Raw genomic sequence first — 20,019 nt, 5'->3', positions numbered from 1 at the left:
CTAGATAAACAGAATAACTTGGCTTGAACGGCACTCGAAATTTTCCATTCGCTGCTTTAGAAACGAGCAGAAGTCTGGAGCGAGCCTCATCTTGCAGTGGCTTGTGGGATCGTTACTGGAAACAATATAGCTTTGTGCCTAGTAACGGCCTCACAAGCTACTGCGAGATGAGACCTGCCCCAGGTTTCTTCCCATTTCTAGAGTGGCAAATTTGTATGACTCTTAAGTGCAATTTTCGGCCCAGGGCTTTTGTGCGCGGAAGAACAAAACGCAGGTGACTGGGATGAAATGTCCTTGTGCGCATTCTCTAAATTCCTCTCTATTAGTTCAAGCATGCCTTGAATTTCCAATGAATCAGGCCCCTCGCAATCGAGTTAGTTACTGGCCCCGAAAAGATTATTTTGTTTATTCTATCAAGTAACGATACTCGATTAAAATTGGCCATTTTTCGAGTAAAAAACAAATTTTATGCATGAGTTCGCGTTTTTGTTAATCTTGGTATGCACGTGACGTCATCACTTTCTAAAAACCAAAACTAAAGAGCCACCAAAGCTGTTATCCTCATCAGGCACAAGAGGCGGTAAATTTATATCTGTTAACAGCTTTTCACCTCAACAGCTTGCTTCGTCCGCACATTTTGAACAGGCACATTTTGAATTTCAGAGTTATGGCGGTGCGTGACATAAAGCGATGAACGCGTTTGTCAAAAAAGATAACTCCTCTCGTGATTTTAAGCCTTTTTAGAAGTTAAAGTATTAGGAAAAGTGCTTGTTTATATGTGTGCTTGATCAGTTCAGTTAATCAGTCGCCTAGATAGCCAAAGTAAGTTCCAGATGTTTACACTATTTTCCGGCTGCCATGTTGGTGTACCATGGAGGTATAGCAACATGGCGCCTCCATACTGGGCTCTGTAAATTTGCGCAAAATATTTGGACGAATATTTGAAGTTTGGGAAAACGTTCAGACCTAACACTTGGAGAAGTGTCTTCTTTATTTATCTCCTATAACATCAAAATTTCTTGACTTTATATACTGAATAGTTTTTGAAATATTTTTTTATTGCGTGACAGTGCAACCAAAGAATTAGCATTAACGCGTGGTGAATGTGGCCACACATAACCAATAGCCTCCCTTTGGCGCGAAAACATGCCCACATATTTGTCTGCGGACATTACCTGTCCCGTGAAGTGACAGGAAATTTGTAAGCTTCGAGGAACAGATAATGTCTAAAGACAAATATCCGGGCATATTTTTGAAGTTAAATGGAGGCTATTGAGTTTATTATCCTTCAAATATTTTTCACAACCCGCGGATATAAAGCGTGATAGGTTCTTATAATGTATCTTCCGTACTTTTTCTAAATTTGTCTGTTTAAAAATTTTTCAAAAGTGATCAATATCCGTTTTCTCTTCACAATTTCAATACGTGTTCATGAGAAAGTTGATGAGAATATACGAAATAATCACTCGTTTTAGTGACCCTCTCTTGCCCAGTAACACTTTATTGATGGATACACCAAGTGATATGTTTTCAACGCGACATATTTAATAAACTTTTCATATAACATAGTACAGAATTTAAAATGTCGAGTTTAAATGTGCGCGTTACTATCAGACATTGCAACGAGGACCTGCGAACAGTCTAGTCTCTACGGCATTGACAAGCGTTTCATATAATACATTGCAGAAGTGTTAAAGGGTGCGCATTACAACAGGGAACTCACAATAAGTCTGTATACGACAAGAACTGTTATTCGGCTAGACGATTTTTATTATTGAACAACTCCTAGTTTTTGTCTTTTTCGTTTTCTTCGTCCTCTGAAATCTGCAGGGAAAAAACATAATATTCAGTTTTATTACATAAACACCAGTGAAATACCAGGATTTTTCCTTTTACTAAAAAATCATATCTTCATCACGCGCAGTGAAGATACTATTTTTATCTCTCACACTGTGAAGATATCATTCCTTTCTTATAACATTTTTCTTTTCTCCCTTTAATTACATTTAAATTTGTCGATGTATGATCGAAACATCTTCGGATCTTCTTCGGTCTTCTTCTGCAATCTTCGGATAATGTTCGGATAATGTTCGGAAAATGTTCGGAAGCGTTAACCTGGCCTTCGGAACAATTTTGGAAAATCTTCGGAAATCTTCGGAAAGTGGTCGGAAATCTTCGGAGAATTGTCAAAACGTCCTCATTAGTATGTTTATATAATAAACACAATATTACATGCCCGCTTGTGGATATGAATTTTATCTTCTCGTGTTCAACTCAATATCTCACGAGTTGGCTGCGCTCACTCGTGAGATATCGAGTTGAACTCTCGAAGATAAAATTCGTATCCACGCGCGGGCATGTAATATCCTCTATATCTCTCGAGCAGGTTGTAGAAGATAAGTGATATTAAGCCAGCCACACACCAGTCGATTCAATGCGTTGTTGCGGCGATTTTCATAGCTAGCGAAAATCGCAAGCGAATTTCGTCGCAATTCGCTGTTAACACGCTCATCGACTGCTGCAAAATCACCTTCGGAAATTTTAGATGATATTTGACATGTCAGACATATCGACGACTTCGAGGCTCGTAGCGGAGATCAGAAATGCTAGTGAAAGCACGCGTTAGTAGCAGTGTGCACAGAGGGTGATTTTTCCCAGTCGCCGGATGATTGTATAAAATCGTCTAGTTTGTCGCTGGCTTTAGGGGCAAGGTAAAGGATGTTCCTGTATAATGTATTTTTTGTCGAATCCTACTTAAAACTCAAATGCTGAGGGAATGGCTCACGCTTTCTGTCGGTAAAATTTTTACATGATTAAAATACACCAGAAAAATGTAACTTAGTGGTACTTACATCCGCACTACAGGGCTTCTGATAGGTTGCGGAAAAGGGTCAAATTTCGCGGGATTTTCCGAGACAAATTCGCGGAAAAAAACGGCCGATTTCGCGGGAAATTGGAGGAAATTTTCCGGGCAAATTTCGCTGAAAAACGATCGGTAAAAACGGCCGATTTGGGAGGCATTTTCTGGGCGCATTTCGCTGGAAAGCGATCGGTTTTGGACCAATTTGGCGAACGTTTTTAACTAAAAAAAGACAGCAATTTTGCAAACTTTTTCGGAAAATTACGACTGTTAACCTATGCAACGACAGATACACCGTTTTGCCTTTGTAAAACGGACGATTTTGTTTTGCAGGAAAATTTGGATTATCTTGCGTGTTTGTATTTGTTTGACAAGAGGTTTTTTTTAACAGTGATCATCATTTGCTCTTTCAACAACAATGCGCTCAAGAAATGCGCCAATGGCAAAGCTTTTTACATCGTGGCCACAGAGAGTGCCCAGTTTTTCGCAACATTACTCCAAGAACGCCTGGTAGTTTTAGGATGTTGTTTATCCGTTGCAGTGACGAAGTTTCACGATAAATTTGCAAGTTTACGGCAAGTAAACGGCCCCAACAGCCAAGATAAGTTTCAAATATGTTGTACCGACATGTATTTGGTACGATTTCTAGTGAATTCCGCGGCATTTTGCGGATTTACATGAAATTCGCAGCTCCGCGACCGCGCGAAATATCAGAAGCCCTGGCACTATCCTGTGGATTCGGAGTGTCTTCAGTAGAAGAGAAATTTCTCTGCTGTCCCTCACTCAATCTGTTGGTTTTGAGTGCCTTCTTTGACGGTGGGACTACTCGCTAGGTATTCTTTTTCTTTTTCCGGTACCTAACGTATCGGGTTCCTGATATACTACATCTACAGCAGTTGGTTCTATCTCAAAATTTTCACTTCTTTGGTTGCGCCTTTTATTAGGCGCATCCACCGGCGCGTTGTCTGTTGCTCTGGTTTCTTGGACATTTTGATTCAGCTCTTGTTATACTAACACTCCTGTCCTTGCTGTCGAGTGAAACTAATGCTTCAGTGATAGACAACTTATTTTCTGCCGAGGCAGTCTCTTCTTAGTTTCCTAAATTTAGACTTTGAATCGCCTCATTCCCCCTTGTAAGACAACTATTTTCTCAGCGCTCTTAAGGAAACACAACACAGATGAATCTGATGATGTCAATTTGCCGCCAAGGTATTTGGTAATGATTGAAACTCTGCTTACCTTCTGTTGTCATTGCAAAATGCAGGACGAGTTGTACCCTGGAGTAGGAAAAAGAAGCACTCGTTAGAGAGAGGATTTAAAATAGCAAAGGAAAACGTCCCATTATCTCTTACCTCCTTCGCAATTCGGTTGGCTTTGGGTATCGGCGGAGGTAGTAACATTTGGCGAGTGCTGGTCGGATGTATCACTTGAACTTTGTAGAGAATTCCTGTTACACTCGCCGCTTCTCGTAGTGCCGGAGTGGTGGTGTGATGTATTTTCTGAACGTCCCCGAGAATTCCTGCTACACTCGCCCCTTCTCGCAGTGCCGGAGTGGTGGTGTGATGTATTTTCTGAACGTCCCCGAGAATTCCTGCTACACTCGCCGCTTCTCGCAGTGCCGGAGTGGTGGTGTGATGTAGTTTCCGAATGTCGCCGAGAATTCCTGCTACACTCGCCGCTTCTCGCAGTGCCGGAGTGCTGGTGTGATGTAGTTTCTGAATGTCCCCGAGAATTCCTGCTACGCTCGCCGTTTCTCGTAGAGCCGGAGTGCTGGAGTGGTCTATTAGTTGAATGTCCGCCAGAATTCCTGCTACTCTCGCTGCTTCTAGCAGAGCCGGAGTGTTCACGTCCCCCGCTTCTCGACGTATTTGTTCGTCGTTGTGGATTTCCACGACATGAGTTGTCTCTGGAATAACCCGCGTCCTTTGTAGAATTCCCTGTTGCCCCAGATTTTCCAGACATTTTGAAAACTGTCAGTTTCTTTCAATATAAATTGACCTATGTCCTCTTCTTTCTACCTCGTACAGCTTATGTCGAAGGATCACAATATTTTGTTGGACGTGGCACTGTTAAACCAATGAGAAGGTTCGTCGAATGCGCAAACAAAATGCGCTCTATTTGTATACAAAGGTGCGGGGACCATACTATTTGTTCTTTCTATGGCATCATTATTTCTAGATGGCGGGAGAGAGCCTAGTTTGGTTGCGACGCAATAAGTCCAGGGACTTCCCGTCAGATCGAATGTTCGTAAGGATATGGAGGAATATTCGAGTAAACAATGACTGTTGGTGCTTGGAAAGAACACGAGAATGGGAATTTTGAAGGAGTTTGTTGAGGCGTAACGATCCTAATTCAGTTTCTTTCGTTTGTGGTGTGCGAAAATAGTTATAAGACAAGAAGTGAGCGAATAATTTGTTTTATTATTTCTGGTCCTGTCTGCCCACTTATATTTAAACAAACTTAAATTTGTCCACTATTCTTATTATGAAGTTTGCGCGCCATGGAAAAATGGATTCTCACGTTATTTTCGCGTCGCTTTCAATCGCTGTTAATCATTTCATCAATCAAAGTGTTTTCTTTGAATGGGTTGTGTGCGCTCATTGGGTTTCCACTGCCGCGGCAGTTGGTCGTTGCTTGACCGAAAATTTGCTAACACTGCATATGACAAAACGCTGGCAAAGCCACGGGCTGTCTATTTATGAGTATTCTTGTTTTGAAATTGTCTAATAACCACGTGATTTACTTGATAAAAATATGCTTACGCCGCAAATTATGAAACGCTAGAAAAACGCACGTAATATTTAGCCGTCCATGTATTAAAAATTTTCAACGGAATACTGCGAACTTTGTCCTTCATAGATTTGCTCTTAATACTGGCCAAGACATGTAGAGTATGGAAGTCATTTTACTAGAGTTTATACTCAATATTCGTTCAATTCCCTTTGACCATTTTCGAGCGCGAAGCTAGTTTTGTATTCTCTGCTAAATTGGTCTGTTAACGTGGTCAGAGAATCAATGTTTTACCCTCATCTATCATCTAACGAAACACTTCGTGTAAGCCATAAACAAAAACGCAACTGAAGATACTTTCTATATGATGTTTATTTCACAAAGCCGTGTTCCGCAACATCAGTACTCGACTCTTGCAAAGTTCACATTAGAAATGAAAGCTCAAAATGATGGAATGCTTCCAACGTTCATGAAACAAACAGTGCTATTCTTGTGCTGAAGAAATTCAACTTCAAAGTGCCGTACATGTTTTTAAATAGACTTGGATATAATATCTTCAAAGGTGCAAAGAACGAGCCTAATCCTTGTGATAAATATTTTGAACAAAACTACAGAAACTCGAAGAAAACTGCAATAAAATTGCTAAAGTCTTTCAATGCTGACTGAGGCCTGCAACCAAATAGTAACAGCTAAACTTGGTCAATGTAAGAAGAGATAAATCATCCGTTCTTGTTTCCAAGGTCTTCATCCTCTCTTCTTTCTTCCTCTTGGTTGCTAAAAGACAAAATAATTTTATTTATTCTGGTTCTGCTAAGCACTGGTTGTAAAAAAGGATATATCTCAGGGGAAGAGAGCAATGTAATGGAGAGTTATAGATTATCTAAGATGGAAGTCCCTGTATGTTAGGTGTTGTGAAACATTTGGGCGATGTAGCCAGTATCTCTAATGCTCTTCTCTATCACAATAATCATCTAGTTTCTTTCTCGTGTTTTGAGCGTTGCTTAAGTATAAACTGCACATACGGCCTCCATTTTCCGTTAGTCTCTAAGCAAGAGCGTATCCTTTCCCTTCAAACGTTTCTAATGAAGTAAATTATTCCAACATTTTCGTTGGGATTTTGCTAAGTTGGTGATTTTAAGAAAAGAATGCTTGCACGATTTGCAGCGATAAATGCAAGCTAATTTTTCGTTTAGATATTACTTTCAGCTCCTTTCGAGCGATGCTCTCGAAAAGTGCCTTGTAAGCAATTCAAGGTTAAAGAAGGAAAAGTTCGGCCTTTGAAATATGTAATGACATTCTTTATTTCTCATTTAGCTGGCATCATACTAAAGTACAAAATGGATGCTTCTTGCAATTAATTTTACCGTTAAAATGATCTTTTTCGCCAGCAATTCCTAATTTTAGAACATCGCATCTTCGTATCACACGCAACACCGTCTTGCAAGACGTGGGTGGTAACTTGATAACGGAAATCACTTTCACTCAAGAAAAAAAGTAAAAACAATACAACTCACCTTGTTAGGTCATGGTACAGGAGTCGCGCCACTCTGAAATAGAGTTATAAAAATACGCGTTAGGTCGCAGAATTGCAAAGAAAAACATCTTAATGACTAGCAATATACGTTACTTGAAGCCCGTCCGGCTGTCCGTCGTCGCGAAACAACTGTTTGCGTGACCGTTTTAGTTTTGGGTCGACCGTTGGAAGTCTTCCTCTGACTAGATTTCTTCTTGATTTTTTTAGCTTTCTTCTTTGTATAACCTGCGTCGTGACTGCTGTTAGCGCTCGTTCTCGATTTTCCTGTCATAATTGACGATCCACGAAGAAACTTTTGCGCTCTATGCTTGGGCCACGAGAAATTATCAACCGAAGTAGCACGTATTTCGCCTGATCCCGCGCTTTTCTGGTGTGCGCGGCGCACACGGTTTGTATTCAACAAACGTTTGGTCAACCCCTCAGAACTGATCTATCTAAAGAGTTCCGGTCTACCTATCAACAAAATTTAGCATAAATTGGATGCAGCCTAATCCAAAGGTGACGCTTAAGTCCGTCATTTTGTACAAATGATGATCTTCAATATCAACAACGATTGCTCAGAAGCGAAACACAGCTACTTACCTTTTCTCGCCTTAAGATTATGCATGCTGAAATAGAATGGAAAAAAACCAGTCAGATAGTTCACAAGTGAGAGAAGCACATGATATTATTAAAGGAGTTCAGTCGCGGCAGTTTGAGTTATTTTGGCCATGGACAAAATTACCTTTAAAGTGAAGGAAACCTGAAAATAATAGTTCACTAAGGGCCGATTTACACGGTTCGACTTTGTCGCACGCGACAAGCTTACGACAGGCCTACGACATGACTTAGGACCATTTACACGCGCTCGACCTTTTCACTTACAAAATTAAACATGCAAAAGTTTACACCTTGAGTTTTCGGAGCGAAAGTTCTAACAGAGTAAAAAAAAATATTTTAGCTGTCCTGCGCTTTGAAAAGAACTTTCTAAAGAGATGTTTTTCGCTTTAATCTGTTCAGTACTTTTCGAGAAACGTCTTCAAGTGAATCAGTCAACAACAAGTTCGTCCGCCATTTTGACGCAACAGCACTTCACCTCGTCCCCTGCTAAGTAGAAATTTGTCACAAAATACGTTATTTTCTATCGACTTCGGCTATGATTGTCGCAGCGTCTTAAAACATGTTTTGAAATTCTACGACATTTTTTTTTTGACGTACACAACAGTCGTAAGCGAGTTGTAGGTTTGATTTACACGAAACAATTCATGTCGTAGGCCTGTCGTAAGCTTGTCGAATGCGACAAAGTCTTACCGTGTAAATCGGCCTTAAGATAGAAAAACAACAAAGAAATTATAATAAACCATAAAGGAACAAGGATGGTTAAGGAGAAGACTGACGCTGATTACAAACGACGAACTAGAAAAATTTGCTCAAGATGAGCGAACCGCGACAAAGCTCCTCTAATTTTCACTCACAACACCCGCCATTCCCTTGACTGTTTGAACTGCCTCCACCATATCCAGCATCAGTTCCCGAATTCCCGGTAGATCCTGATTTTCCAGTCATGGTAAATGCGTTTTATAATGTTGCGATGCCGTTACCGTGCTATTTTAGCTTTATCTTGCCGAAGCAGACGCAAAGCGGAAATGGCGATCCTTTTTATGGGCATGTTGCATATATTCATGAGGGTCTCTATTCTCTGAGTTCCGCATTCGATTGATTGACAGCATGCTTAGGTTGAGCAGCATGTGTTTTGAACAACAGAATGTATTCTCGTCAAACGCAAAGAAAATTTGCTAACCCTCTATCTTCATAGCAAAATGCAGCACGAGCCATAATTTGCCGAAACAGCAAAGAGGATATGATCGCCAGCCAAAGGAACACACGTCATTTGTCTGTTTCAGGGAAACGTTGCGCGTAAAATTACGGCAGAAAGAAATTTTATCGAGTTATTTTACCCCCCCCCCCCCCCCCCCTCGGAACCCAGGTCGCACCGTGGACCATAACTCTTCAAAGATGTGCGGGTCACAAAATTTTAACATATCATGACGTCTTTGTTTCTCGAGGGCGGGAAATCAATCCTAAGCGCTTTCTTTGAATGGGTTGTGCATTGGGTTTCCATAGAGATGGCGGGATGTTGGTTGACCAAAATAAATGTGCTTACATTGCATACTGGAAAATGCTGGCGAAACCGCTTTCTATTTTTGTATATCTTTGTTTTGAAATACACAATTTCCATTTATGTGGCACTCCAGATGCTTTTCTTGTCAAAAATATGCTTACTCCGCATATTTCAGACCTTAGAAAAGCGCGTTTTGTGTTTAATCAAACTTGTAGTGAAAATTTTCCAACAGAATACCACTAAATTTGCGTTAGTTTCATCAGATTCATAATACCACGACTTGCACAGTGTGGAAGCTATTTAACAGGAGGTTTTGCTCAATGTCAGTTTAATTGCCTTGTTGAAAATTTCTTGTGCGAAGCTATGTTGAATTCACTTATAAAGTAGTCTGTTTTCATGCTTGAAATATCAATGTTTTACACGCATCTAAAAGCTAAGAAACACCACGTGTAAGTCGTAAATGAAACAGAACTGAAGGTACTTCCTTCACAATGTTTATTTCATGATAGCTCTATGTTCTACAAAAATCATGCGTTTCACAGTTCACGCCAGAAATGATAGAATAAATGGTGCTTTTCTCGTATACAAGCACTGAATTTAACTTAAAAATGATACATGCACTTAAACACACGTGATTATAATACCATGCAATAGCTTTTTCCTATTGACACAAAGTAATGTTCCAACTACAAAAGTCTAAAGTTTTTCAAAACAGGCTTGCAAACTGTCACAAGTAAACTTAAAGAAAACAGATCAGAAGAGATAACACATCTGGTCCTTGTGCCCAAGGCTTCATATACTCTCTTTCTTGTGTCAGGTTTCTGAAAAACAGGATATTCTTATTAATTATCTCCTCCTAACACTAACAGTGCAAAAACATAACCTAGGGGAGAAGGGAAATGTATTTCTGATTCCCAACTAAGACCATGTTTGCTAGAGTATAGAGACACGAGGGCAATGTGGTCAGTCACTTTATTTAAGTTGTGTTTATCGAATTATGAGTGAGTTCTTTCCTCTTCGTTTGATTTAATTGTAAAGTATACGAAAGCGCGCAAATGTTCTTCATCTGTTGAACGTTAAGATCACTAAATCAGGTCCAAGTTTTCTATTTGCTAACAAAGGACTTAGTGGTCAGAAACTATTAAAGCCACATAGATGTTAAAAATCCCGCGTGCATTGATCAAGTTCCTTGTGTTAATCCACTGACAACTATTTTCAAAACATAGACCAACTACTTTCAACTTAAAAAAGTAATGGATGTAAACTGACTTAGGAATGGACATTTTCACGAAATCTGAACGTAAAACGTGCAGTAGAATTCAATTGGAGATTGAGCAAATAAGACAAAATGAATATGGGAATCACTGCACCATCTTGTAACATTTATCAGGAAGTAAGATTTGCGGTGGACAATCCATATTATTTTGCTAAAATTGTGATTTTATGAAGTGGTTTGGAAACAGTAAATGATTTTCCATGAAAATAAAGCGAACTTTGTGTTCAGATATCACTTTCAGCTGCTTTGTAGTGACGCTCTGGAAATGTGCTGTGCAAGCAATTCCTGGTCGAAGAAGGACGCATTCAGCCTTTGAAATAACTGATGACAGATTCTACATCTCTGATATTATACTTGAATCCAAAATCGATACAACTGAGATTAAATGTACTAGTGAAATGATTTGTTTCGCTAACAATTCGGGATTAACCGAATCGTATATTTGTGAAGGGCAGCGCTATCTAGTATCTAAGGTTTGCGTGGCTAAACACTAGCAAAGAATCACTTTCGCTTTTGAAACAAGCTGAATGTAACAACTCACCTTCTTAAAGTATTGCACAGGATGCGAACCATGCTGAAATAGAGAAGAAAAAGCATGTTAGATGTGCCAGAAAAGGGAAAACGAATTAAAACTACACGCATTATAGATACTTTACATCGAAGGTTTCTTGGCTGGAACAACTCCACGCGGATTTCTACGCCTCCGTGGATTTGCGCGAGTTGCAGTTTGGCAAGGAGATCTCCGACATCCCTCCACTACTTGCTGAACACGTCTAACGCACTGATAACCAGCATCAAGAGGTAAATTAGCTGTTGCTCTAGATTTTCCAGGCATTCATAAAGGTTACTGATTCTAAGACGCTTGCTCGTTCACTCAGTCTTGTCCGTAACCCGCAGGATTCGTATTTGTCATAAAAACGTATGGCAAGCACAATTTATTTCATTACCACACTTTCAAGGCATACGTGGCTCGTATTGGGAGCGGAGTTTCTGTGTTCAGTTTTTGCTTGATTGAACACCGAGAAAAAGCTGATTTTTGCTGACCATTGAATCGACCTTGGAGTGTACCGAAGATTTTCTTTCTAAATATACCCTTAAATTATATCACGCTGCGACGCGGTTTAGGCGAACATTTTTCATTCAAACTAAGACTTACTAGTTTTCCGTTCTATACTATGCCACGTTTTGTATCATCAGTCTCAGTGTGTTCAGCGTGAATCTTCAGGAGGAAAATTGGTTCCGAATCAAGCAACGACTGCTGGAAAGACAACGAGTGAATCCGCTGCCGTGTTGCTCGAACAATTGTGCAAAGCTTCATGCTCATACATAAGCTTACATTTGTACAAAACAGTTTTTCAAAACCAGATTTTAAATAGTTGTTGGAAAGTAGCAAATCTTGAATAGATACAGTACACGAATTTTAAACCAATTTTTGTAATAACAAAAATAACTCAATTTGATGCATCTCGAGGAAGAAGCACATGGTCCGCCATTTTGAATTGAGCGACCAGTTCAATTTTAAACCACATCGTTTAATAAGTAGAAAAATAACAAAACTTCTTACTTTCGTCTTTACCTCTTCTTTTGCCGCCGCTACTGTTTCTGCTGCTGCTGCTGCTGCTGCTGCTGGCACTGAGACGGTGGAACAGTATCTGGAAGAAATAAACGCTTGTTAGATGGTTCACGGCAAAAGGGAAGAGAGAAAGACGAACTTACCCACAGGTGTGCGCATATATGAACTTACTCTGTTGCTGTTGGATAGAAGGCTGTATTGCCTTTTCTTTAGGTGGGAAACCTGGTTCGGTAGGTGTGCAAGGCGTTGGTCTACATTTTCTTGGCGGCATGGCGGGATCAATTGTAACGTGTCCAGTCGGGGGAAACTCACACTCGACTATGATGATGCTGACTAAGCTGACTGCAGATATATTGACACGACCATGCGCGGTTTGAATGACTTTCAGCAAATTAAAAAAAAAAAGCTGTTGACAGGCGAATCGCGTGCCCTCAAAAAATGACGCACAAGCCCGCAATATTGGGAAAGAGTAATGAGATGTATACGGATAATCACACTGTAAAGATATGGACAATTACTTACCTTCTTCATCAGAGAATAGTACAGCTCGAGTCATGCGCTGAAATAATAAAGACGAAAAGCTCGTTAGATGTTTTAAAAACGAAAAGTGTCAAAAAGGGGCTTACATTCCCGACTACTTGAAGAGCTTTGCGTGTTCGGTTTTGTCTGTGAACTGCTGTTATTGTATCCGGAATCTGTGGTGGTGTTTGCAGTTGGTCTAGATTTACCAGGCATGTTAATTCTTTCTCAAAATGGATAGTAGACAGAAAGAACCTAATGGGTTTTCTAGCTCGAGCTAGACCTTAGAGTTTTTGTTCGGAAAATAGGGTTTTATAGGTGTCGCGCGCCCATTGGAGGGAAATCGACATTCAAATGATTGGCAGGTTAAAATCACCTGACTAGCACTTATATGCGTTGAATTTTTTTTAATGGTGACCATTTCTCTTACCCTGTAAATCGAAACTTTACATCGCCACACTCAACTCTCTGAGGACTAAATGGAAAACAAATATCAGGAACGCGCGAATTTGTTTTTCCTTCAGAAAACTTTACACAAGATATTCAGTACACACACACGCTTATTCGTTTTGGGGAAAAGTTGGGCGTAAATTAAACTAGAACAACAAAAAAAAACAAAATTCGGTACTTCTCTTAGTTCTCTTGGGTTCTCCGCTGACAGAATGTGTGCCTCTTGTTTGTGCTACGAAGATGCGCACGCCACGCCTTCATATACATAAGAAGGCGAGAAAGAGCGCAGTTTAGTTGCAACGTAATCAGAGGAGGGACTTTCCCTTCGCATCAAATGTTCGAAGCGATGTGGAGGAACATTCCAATAAACCATAACTTGATGCTTGTCTTGAAAGAACAGGAGAGCGCGTCTTTGGTCGACGCGCAACGTTCTTGCCAACTTGGTTCGTCGAGGTTCATTTTGTCTCCTTTGTGTTGCGCAAAGTATCAATACAAATAAGTGGAATTGCCTTTATCTTCTTGCTCAAAGTATGACGTCTTTCAGTGAACTAGTCAATCAATCTGACCTTCAGTTACGTTTGGCGCATGATCTCCTGATTTGGTTGCAAATCTTTTCTCCCACGATGGCATCATCTCTTTGTTTTGACGGCGTATTGACACAAGGAAGTCGTTCTTGATTGTTTTTCGCTTTCCCAGAAAACGCGCTAGCAAAGCACTTTCGAGGTTTACTAGAAAACGCGCTAGCGAAGCACTTTCGAGATGATTCATGGCCAAAATATGTGCTTGTGATGCAGTTTAAGAAGTGCTAATGAGGACGCACCCCACAGCTTAAGTGACAATCTGTCATTCTGCAAGCGCCAAGGTGGCGAGAAATGTATATCAATGTCTTTGACGCCTCTTTGTGCACGGGATCTGTTATCTTTACATCGTGAATTCTGTTGTCTGAACATCATAGAATCACAATTGAAGCAAGAATTATTCCTTTTTTGGCCATTGTGTATTTGAGAGTTGAAACCGCACTTTGCAAAATTGCCTTGGGGTATATTGCTTTGTGCAGCTTTTAATTTCATCGCGTGAGAAATCAGCGTCGTCCTTTATTTTCTTTCAGTAGATGTTAGTCTGCTTTTGTTTAAGACGCTCAACATTTAATTGCTTTCTGTTTGTCATGGTCACGCAATTTTCCAGCTATCTAAAGCGTCGCATTCTGATTGATTGATATTTTAAGCTCCACAACGCGTGTGACAAGTTCTGTCAATGAAACAAAAGCTCCACGTCACTTCGGACATCCTGATTGGTGGAAAATTTCCCTTTTTAGACAAGAGGGCTGCTGGGTTTTTTCCCTTCTCAAGTATTCATGGTCAAAGGTTTTACGATTTCCATACCTCACCAACCTCGTTATTCCAAACGCAATGGATCCCAAAGTCGCAAAGCTCTTCGAAGGAAAGACTCACCAAGAGAAATTTCAAGCGATAGCATTCTCTTTTGGGTGCCTTTTAACAAGGCCTGCAGCGAACTCACCCCCTGACGCGCCAATGAAGGGTAAGGCAGTGCATATATATTCTATTCTTGGCTGCGTTTTTACTGTTGCGCTCTTTGTTGCGCGATTGAAGGCTAAATGTTATTGTTCCTTCGTTTATAGATGAGCTTAACGCGAAGGAGGAATCGCACAGTAAACCGAAATATTCCTTCGAAGAATTGAGCGACGAAGAGGAAACCGCAGGTAAAATTACATCGATGTGTATTTGTAGTATTATGTTACTCGTTTAACTTCTTCTAAGATCGATGGAGGATTGCAAAGTCAATTAGACAAAGCTACTTTCATTACACGATGTTCTAAACCCTTTCAAGACTTCTTTGAATATAAAATCGTTTACGACATTTTCGGGAAAATTTTCTTACACTTCGCAATTAAGATACAATTTAATGAATAATGATAGTTGTAATTAGTTCTGTGCCATTTCTTCTCCTTTTACGACGTTTTATCATTTTTCAAGATCTTGCACATGTAACTGAACTCCGCGATGTTCTTAGTTTTCACCCGTATCGGGAATCCGATTTCATAGACCGTCGATGTTTATAATTTACATATTTGATTGTTTATTTATTTCAGAATGACGAATCAGCACGAGAAAAAAATGCATGGAAATTCAAGCAATGAAATGATATGAACACGAGGAGCTTATGCATCACGGAGAAGTTAAATCCCGTCAACACAATGTTTGTGTTTGTTGAACATTTGAAGCCAGACTGCAGCAAATAAGGTTGAAGCCTTTCAAAGGCTATCGGTTGACGCAAAAGGACACGTACTGAAATGGATCTTCTCCTTCATTTTCGCTTCGGTGGTTTCGTTCCATATTTTCATTCATTTCAAAACGACTAGATTCTTTTCAACTAATTCTGTTGTCCTTGTGAACATTTTTTAACTATATTAGTTATTTATTTCTGTGGATAACTGCGCTCTGTAATGTAGTTTTACTATACTCTCTATTTTGGCTTTTGTGGGGCTTTATTGAAACGTGCCGAAAGTTAAATTTCCCAAATTGCACTTTGAGTGTCTTATATGTTTCGAAGCAATATATATATTTAAACTATCACTTATCATAGAACCATTAAAATTGCTGTACGTTATTTTGTAACAGAAAAGTGTCAAAGAGCGTTTCTTCAACATGTTGCAACAATAATAAATTATGATCCCATATAATGTTCTTTTCCCGCAACCAGGCTGGTGAATAAAGTCAGTTCAGCTCACGACTTTTGCTTGGCGCTTGCTGTGTTTTTATTTAGTTGTAGGGTATATTTTGTACAGCTAAGGTGGGCTTATTTTGGTTGTGTGAAGCTGTTGTTCTTTTGACAGTGAAAAACCATCATCAGTCACTACATCAACTGTGTCAAAAAGTCTCGGCGTTCCCGTGTAAAAGATTCGAAAATATATCTATTGTAATAGCATACGAAGTCATCAATGATCAGTTATTTTTTGTCCCTTCAAGCATGGCCATTTTCTGCCGCTCCCATTTATTCTGTAAAACACGCCAAATAGTTTATAATTCCTGATTAAAGAAATAAACATATCGATGATTTCCTATGAATATAGCTCTTTTTGACAAGAATTTTTTTCGACACTGAAAGTCGCTTGAAGCCATGTTTGGATTTTAAATGTTTCATATTTACATTTGGAAAGGTTTCATTCTTTCAGCTTTTCGATTTAACATCGGCGTAACCTATTTCCCTTGAAATATATACATAGTTAAGCTTTTTGGAAACTTATTCAGGAAAAGTGTGGTTGGCTCTAGAAAACTTGTTTAAAATCGCAAGATATCATTTCTCGGCCAGTGTTTTTCCCCTCTAAAATTGTTGCTTACTTGAATCCTTGCTTTTGCAAATTTCGCGAATAGGACTCATTTGTTATACTGTTTATCTTTGCAAATAACAGGTCGTTCTATTAAATTGCATTGTGAATTCAGCTTGTAGGGTTTTTCGTTTCCTTTTCAAGGTATTCAGTTTGCTTCAAATTTACCAAAGAAGGCACGGACGTTGAAGTAAGGATCTTCAACAAGGATAAGATTCGAGGATTCTCATGACGGTCAAGGAACTTTTCTGCAAGGCGTTCGAAGCGCGTTTGAGCGGAGGTTGGGTCCCACAATTAAGGGCCAAAAGATTGTTTTTTTCCCGAGAAACGTGGCGACGCGACTTCACAACAACCGCTTTTTGAAACCGCTACACTTGATGATTAAAGCTCTTTTTCTGATCACTGTGGATAACAACAATTCTAACACCTTTCGTTATACAATGTAAGTATCATTAATGATTTGGTATGTACCTTTTGACTGAATATCGGCGGAGGAATCATTCGCTGACGATTGAAAGTGAGTTTTAAATATGTAACGCAATGCTGCGATCTTGCGATTCTTCTTCCAACAATGCATTGACCGTAACGAACTGGTCGCCTTCTATTTATTCCTATTCGCTTTAGAATTACGCACTAATTCTGCCAGCTTTCTGGGGAATTCCAAATCTATTTTCAGTTCCCTTCGCTTAGAAGAAGAAGAAGTCGAAGAAGTTAAGATTTGCCCACGCATTCGTATAGGGGAAGAAAAGTTAAAATTTGATTTTGACAACGGAAGTTCTAGAACGAGTGAGATAAGCAGAGAAAATAGTTTGAAATGAATTGTATAATCCAGTGATCCAATAGAGTTTTTCATTCTCGCGAACGAGCGGACGTTTGCGAGGCTTCTATTTCTTTGTTTATGGTAGATTTTTCTGTAGTTTAGGCTTTGAAAGTTAGGCTCAAAATTTGTCAACAAATGTTGGTCAATTAGTATTCATATACTAGCGTGTCACGAATGCGCAAAAGAGCGTGACGGAGGTCTGTAGAAAATGTATGAAATTACTGCACTGCTTTCCTTTTGACAAAATGAGTCAGATTTCGTCGAGTCAATCCGTTTAAAAACGTCCAGGGGCAAAGTATAATGTTCTTCTTCATATCTTCCTTATATAAAAAAGCTGACCCCGATAAATGCGTATATCAGCGACTGATGTTTACATACAGGAAAATGTAGGAAAAAGTGATTTTAAATTAGTTCGCGCTGCACTTAAATAATTCTCCTTAACTCTCTCTTATAGAAAAACAAATAGCTGAATAGATGCCTTTCTCTAAATTCATCTAAAATACAAACAGCTTGTTGTCTCAAAGTATAAGACGGTAAAGTCTGCATTTGAGCTAAGTGGCCCATCAGGCGGGCACCTTTGGCGGGCACCTATCTCTGGTTTCTGTAGTATGAAGCAACTAAGAGTATTTCTACTCCCCCTGGATGGGATGCTAGTCCATCGCAGGGTTACCGCTTAACGTTAAATTCGCCGGTACCCATTTGTACTGTACACCGGGGTGGAGAGAGACACTGTGAGAGTAAAGTGTCCCGCCTAAGAACCCAACACGATGTCCCCAGCAAGGGCTCGAACCCAGATCGCTCGATCCGGAGTCCTGTCCCTTTCTCCTTTCCCTCCAGCATCACCTCTTCCTCTACTTCCTCCATCCTTTCCTCCTTTCTTTCTCCCAACTTTTTTCCTTCCCCTGTTGCTGTTCCTTCACCCCCCCCCCCCTTTCTCCTTTTTTCCTGCTAATTTTTCCCGTCATTATTTATATGTGATTCCTAAACGAAATGCAGTTTATACCAGGAGCATTAATTTTCACAAGTAAATTAACTTTTATTCAAGTCGGTGGTTATTAGAAATAGTAGAAACTGTGACGATGTGGCTTGCTTCCTCTGTCCTCAATTTTCCGTCCCGAGATTTAGCTTATTTTCAATAGACCGAGTTGTTTCTTGTCAGAGAATGGCGTTTTTCTCACCATTCGTAGTAGCAATGTTACAACTGTATCATATTCATGAGTGTAAGATTAGCGGATTATTGATATTCATTTGAAGTTCACGGCACCTTTTTCAAATTTACCTTCTCAAGTTGCTCTCAGTTGATCTTCTTAACTTAAGTCCTTAATCCTTAATCTTTGACAATATATTTCTAAAGCAGCGACAACAATCATGAACTATACTATGAGTTTATTTATAAAACAGAATGGCATCTAAAAATGATTTCTATGGATAAATAACAACATTTAAAATTTAAAAGTCGATAAAATGAAAAAGCTATCCACTTCTCTCTCAATGCAGGCTCATTTGGGAAAAGATAATTAGCCCCAGCGTTTCTCCTTGCATTATTGAAGCATTCGGAACATGTAATGCCACTACTTCGTCCGTTCAAAGCGACTTTTCATCCCCTCTGAAGTCGTCCGCCATCTTGGACCTGCAAAACCTGGACTGGAATTGACTTGATGAATACAACTACCACAATTCCATGCAGGTTTGTCTCATAGAGGGAAAGGGCCGTTGGGTGCTCCTAAAACAGTAAAAACTATACTAGGAAGTTTAAGGTTACACTTGACTCTACATTTACAATAATAAAATCTAATTTAAATTTAAGAACGCTTTAACCTAACTAGTTAAAGGATTTACCTTTAAATTAATCCTAAATTTACACTAATGAAATTTATTCTACATGTATATAAACAAATTATTTGTCTAGTTAACAAAACCTTAAATACTAAGTGATCGACTAACAGAAAAGTAAATAAAGAGAGAGACTCGGCCTAGAACACAGTGGTGACGAAAATTCTGGCTCGGGAATTTTTGTCTTTTTGGCCTTGCTTTTAAGAAATAAGCCTCGTGTCAGCGAAACTGCTCTGCGATTCTTGACTCCTGTCTTCAATTCATCACATTCGCACCAATTTTGTATTTGTCTGAACGAAGGGAGTCGGTGAGGGAGCGTGATAGAGCGCGAAGAGTGTGATCGAGTCAAAGGGAGTCCACGAGGACGCGTGGTAAAGCGTTGTAGAGCGTGAAGAGTGTGATCGCGCGAAGAGTGTGATCGAGTCAAAGGAAGTCGATGAGGGCGCGTGGTAAAGCGTTATGGAGCGTGAAGAGTGTGATCGAGTCGAAGGGAGTCGATGAGGGCGCGTGATAGAGCGTGAAGAGCGTGGCAGAGTCGAAGGGAGTCGATGAGGACGTATGAGAGTTTTAGGCCAGGCTTGGTAAAGAGTCTACCTGATGTGGAGTAACCACTGCAAATCTTGCATCTTGTTATCTAAATCCGAAATCTCGACCCTTTCACTTCTCTAGTACCAGTACTCTCACATCTCTTCCAACTTAAAGGGCACTAGCTAAGGCATGCATCTATGTTAATTAGACCTGGGCCGATGTGCTTCATTCGATTGGAAGGCCTGTGTACTGAAGTGCCGACACCACAGGGAAGGTAACTGTAGGGCGTTGAAACAGTAGACCTGAGTGGAAAGCTGTGATACCGAACAGAGTGTTCCACAGAAACGCGTTTTGTACACTAATTCTACACTGGAATCGGTGATTGCGAGACAGAGCCGGTTAATATTTCTCGAGAGGGAAAATTTCGTGATAGCAATAAGTGAACCACG

General features: G+C 39.9%; 1 protein-coding gene and 3 long non-coding RNA genes across 29 annotated transcripts in view; 2 read left to right on the top strand and 2 right to left on the bottom strand.

Moving 5' to 3' along the window:
* The window catches only part of LOC110069432 (uncharacterized), a 48,321-nt gene extending 34,404 nt beyond the window's left edge, over window positions 1-13,917 (bottom strand). The window contains exons 1-6 of one of the 26 annotated variants that reach the window (XR_016208348.1): window positions 13,222-13,808; window positions 13,024-13,068; window positions 12,597-12,633; window positions 12,078-12,153; window positions 11,043-11,075; window positions 9,687-10,046 (exon numbers count right to left, since the gene is read on the bottom strand). This is a non-coding gene — a long non-coding RNA (uncharacterized LOC110069432). The other 25 variants (XR_016208341.1, XR_016208344.1, XR_016208349.1 and 22 more) reach the window with 25 other exon arrangements.
* LOC149109077 (uncharacterized) overlaps window positions 1-20,019 on the top strand; it is a 48,323-nt gene that overhangs the window by 6,184 nt on the left and 22,120 nt on the right. Inside the window, exon 2 of the long non-coding RNA XR_016208383.1 lies at window positions 18,707-18,896. This is a non-coding gene — a long non-coding RNA (uncharacterized LOC149109077). The remainder of the gene's footprint in view (window positions 1-18,706; window positions 18,897-20,019) is intronic.
* Window positions 1,524-12,630, bottom strand: LOC149109080 (uncharacterized). Its single transcript, XM_089293703.1, has 7 exons — window positions 12,597-12,630; window positions 12,218-12,455; window positions 12,078-12,153; window positions 11,043-11,075; window positions 4,213-4,830; window positions 4,100-4,137; window positions 1,524-1,824 (listed from the first exon to the last, which is right to left on the bottom strand). The coding sequence occupies exons 1-7, from the start codon at window positions 12,628-12,630 to the stop codon at window positions 1,758-1,760; spliced, it is 1,104 nt and encodes a 367-aa protein (XP_089149829.1). The 3' UTR covers window positions 1,524-1,757.
* LOC149109079 (uncharacterized) lies at window positions 14,380-15,794 on the top strand. Its single transcript, XR_016208382.1, has 3 exons — window positions 14,380-14,582; window positions 14,683-14,763; window positions 15,154-15,794. It is a non-coding gene; the product is annotated as an uncharacterized LOC149109079 (long non-coding RNA).

This window comes from Orbicella faveolata, unplaced genomic scaffold, assembly GCF_042242905.1.
Source record: "Orbicella faveolata isolate gen_17 unplaced genomic scaffold, um_ofav_v1 contig_25, whole genome shotgun sequence".
NCBI classification, from domain to species: Eukaryota; Metazoa; Cnidaria; class Anthozoa; order Scleractinia; family Merulinidae; genus Orbicella; species Orbicella faveolata.
This window is presented reverse-complemented; position numbering and strand designations above follow the sequence as displayed.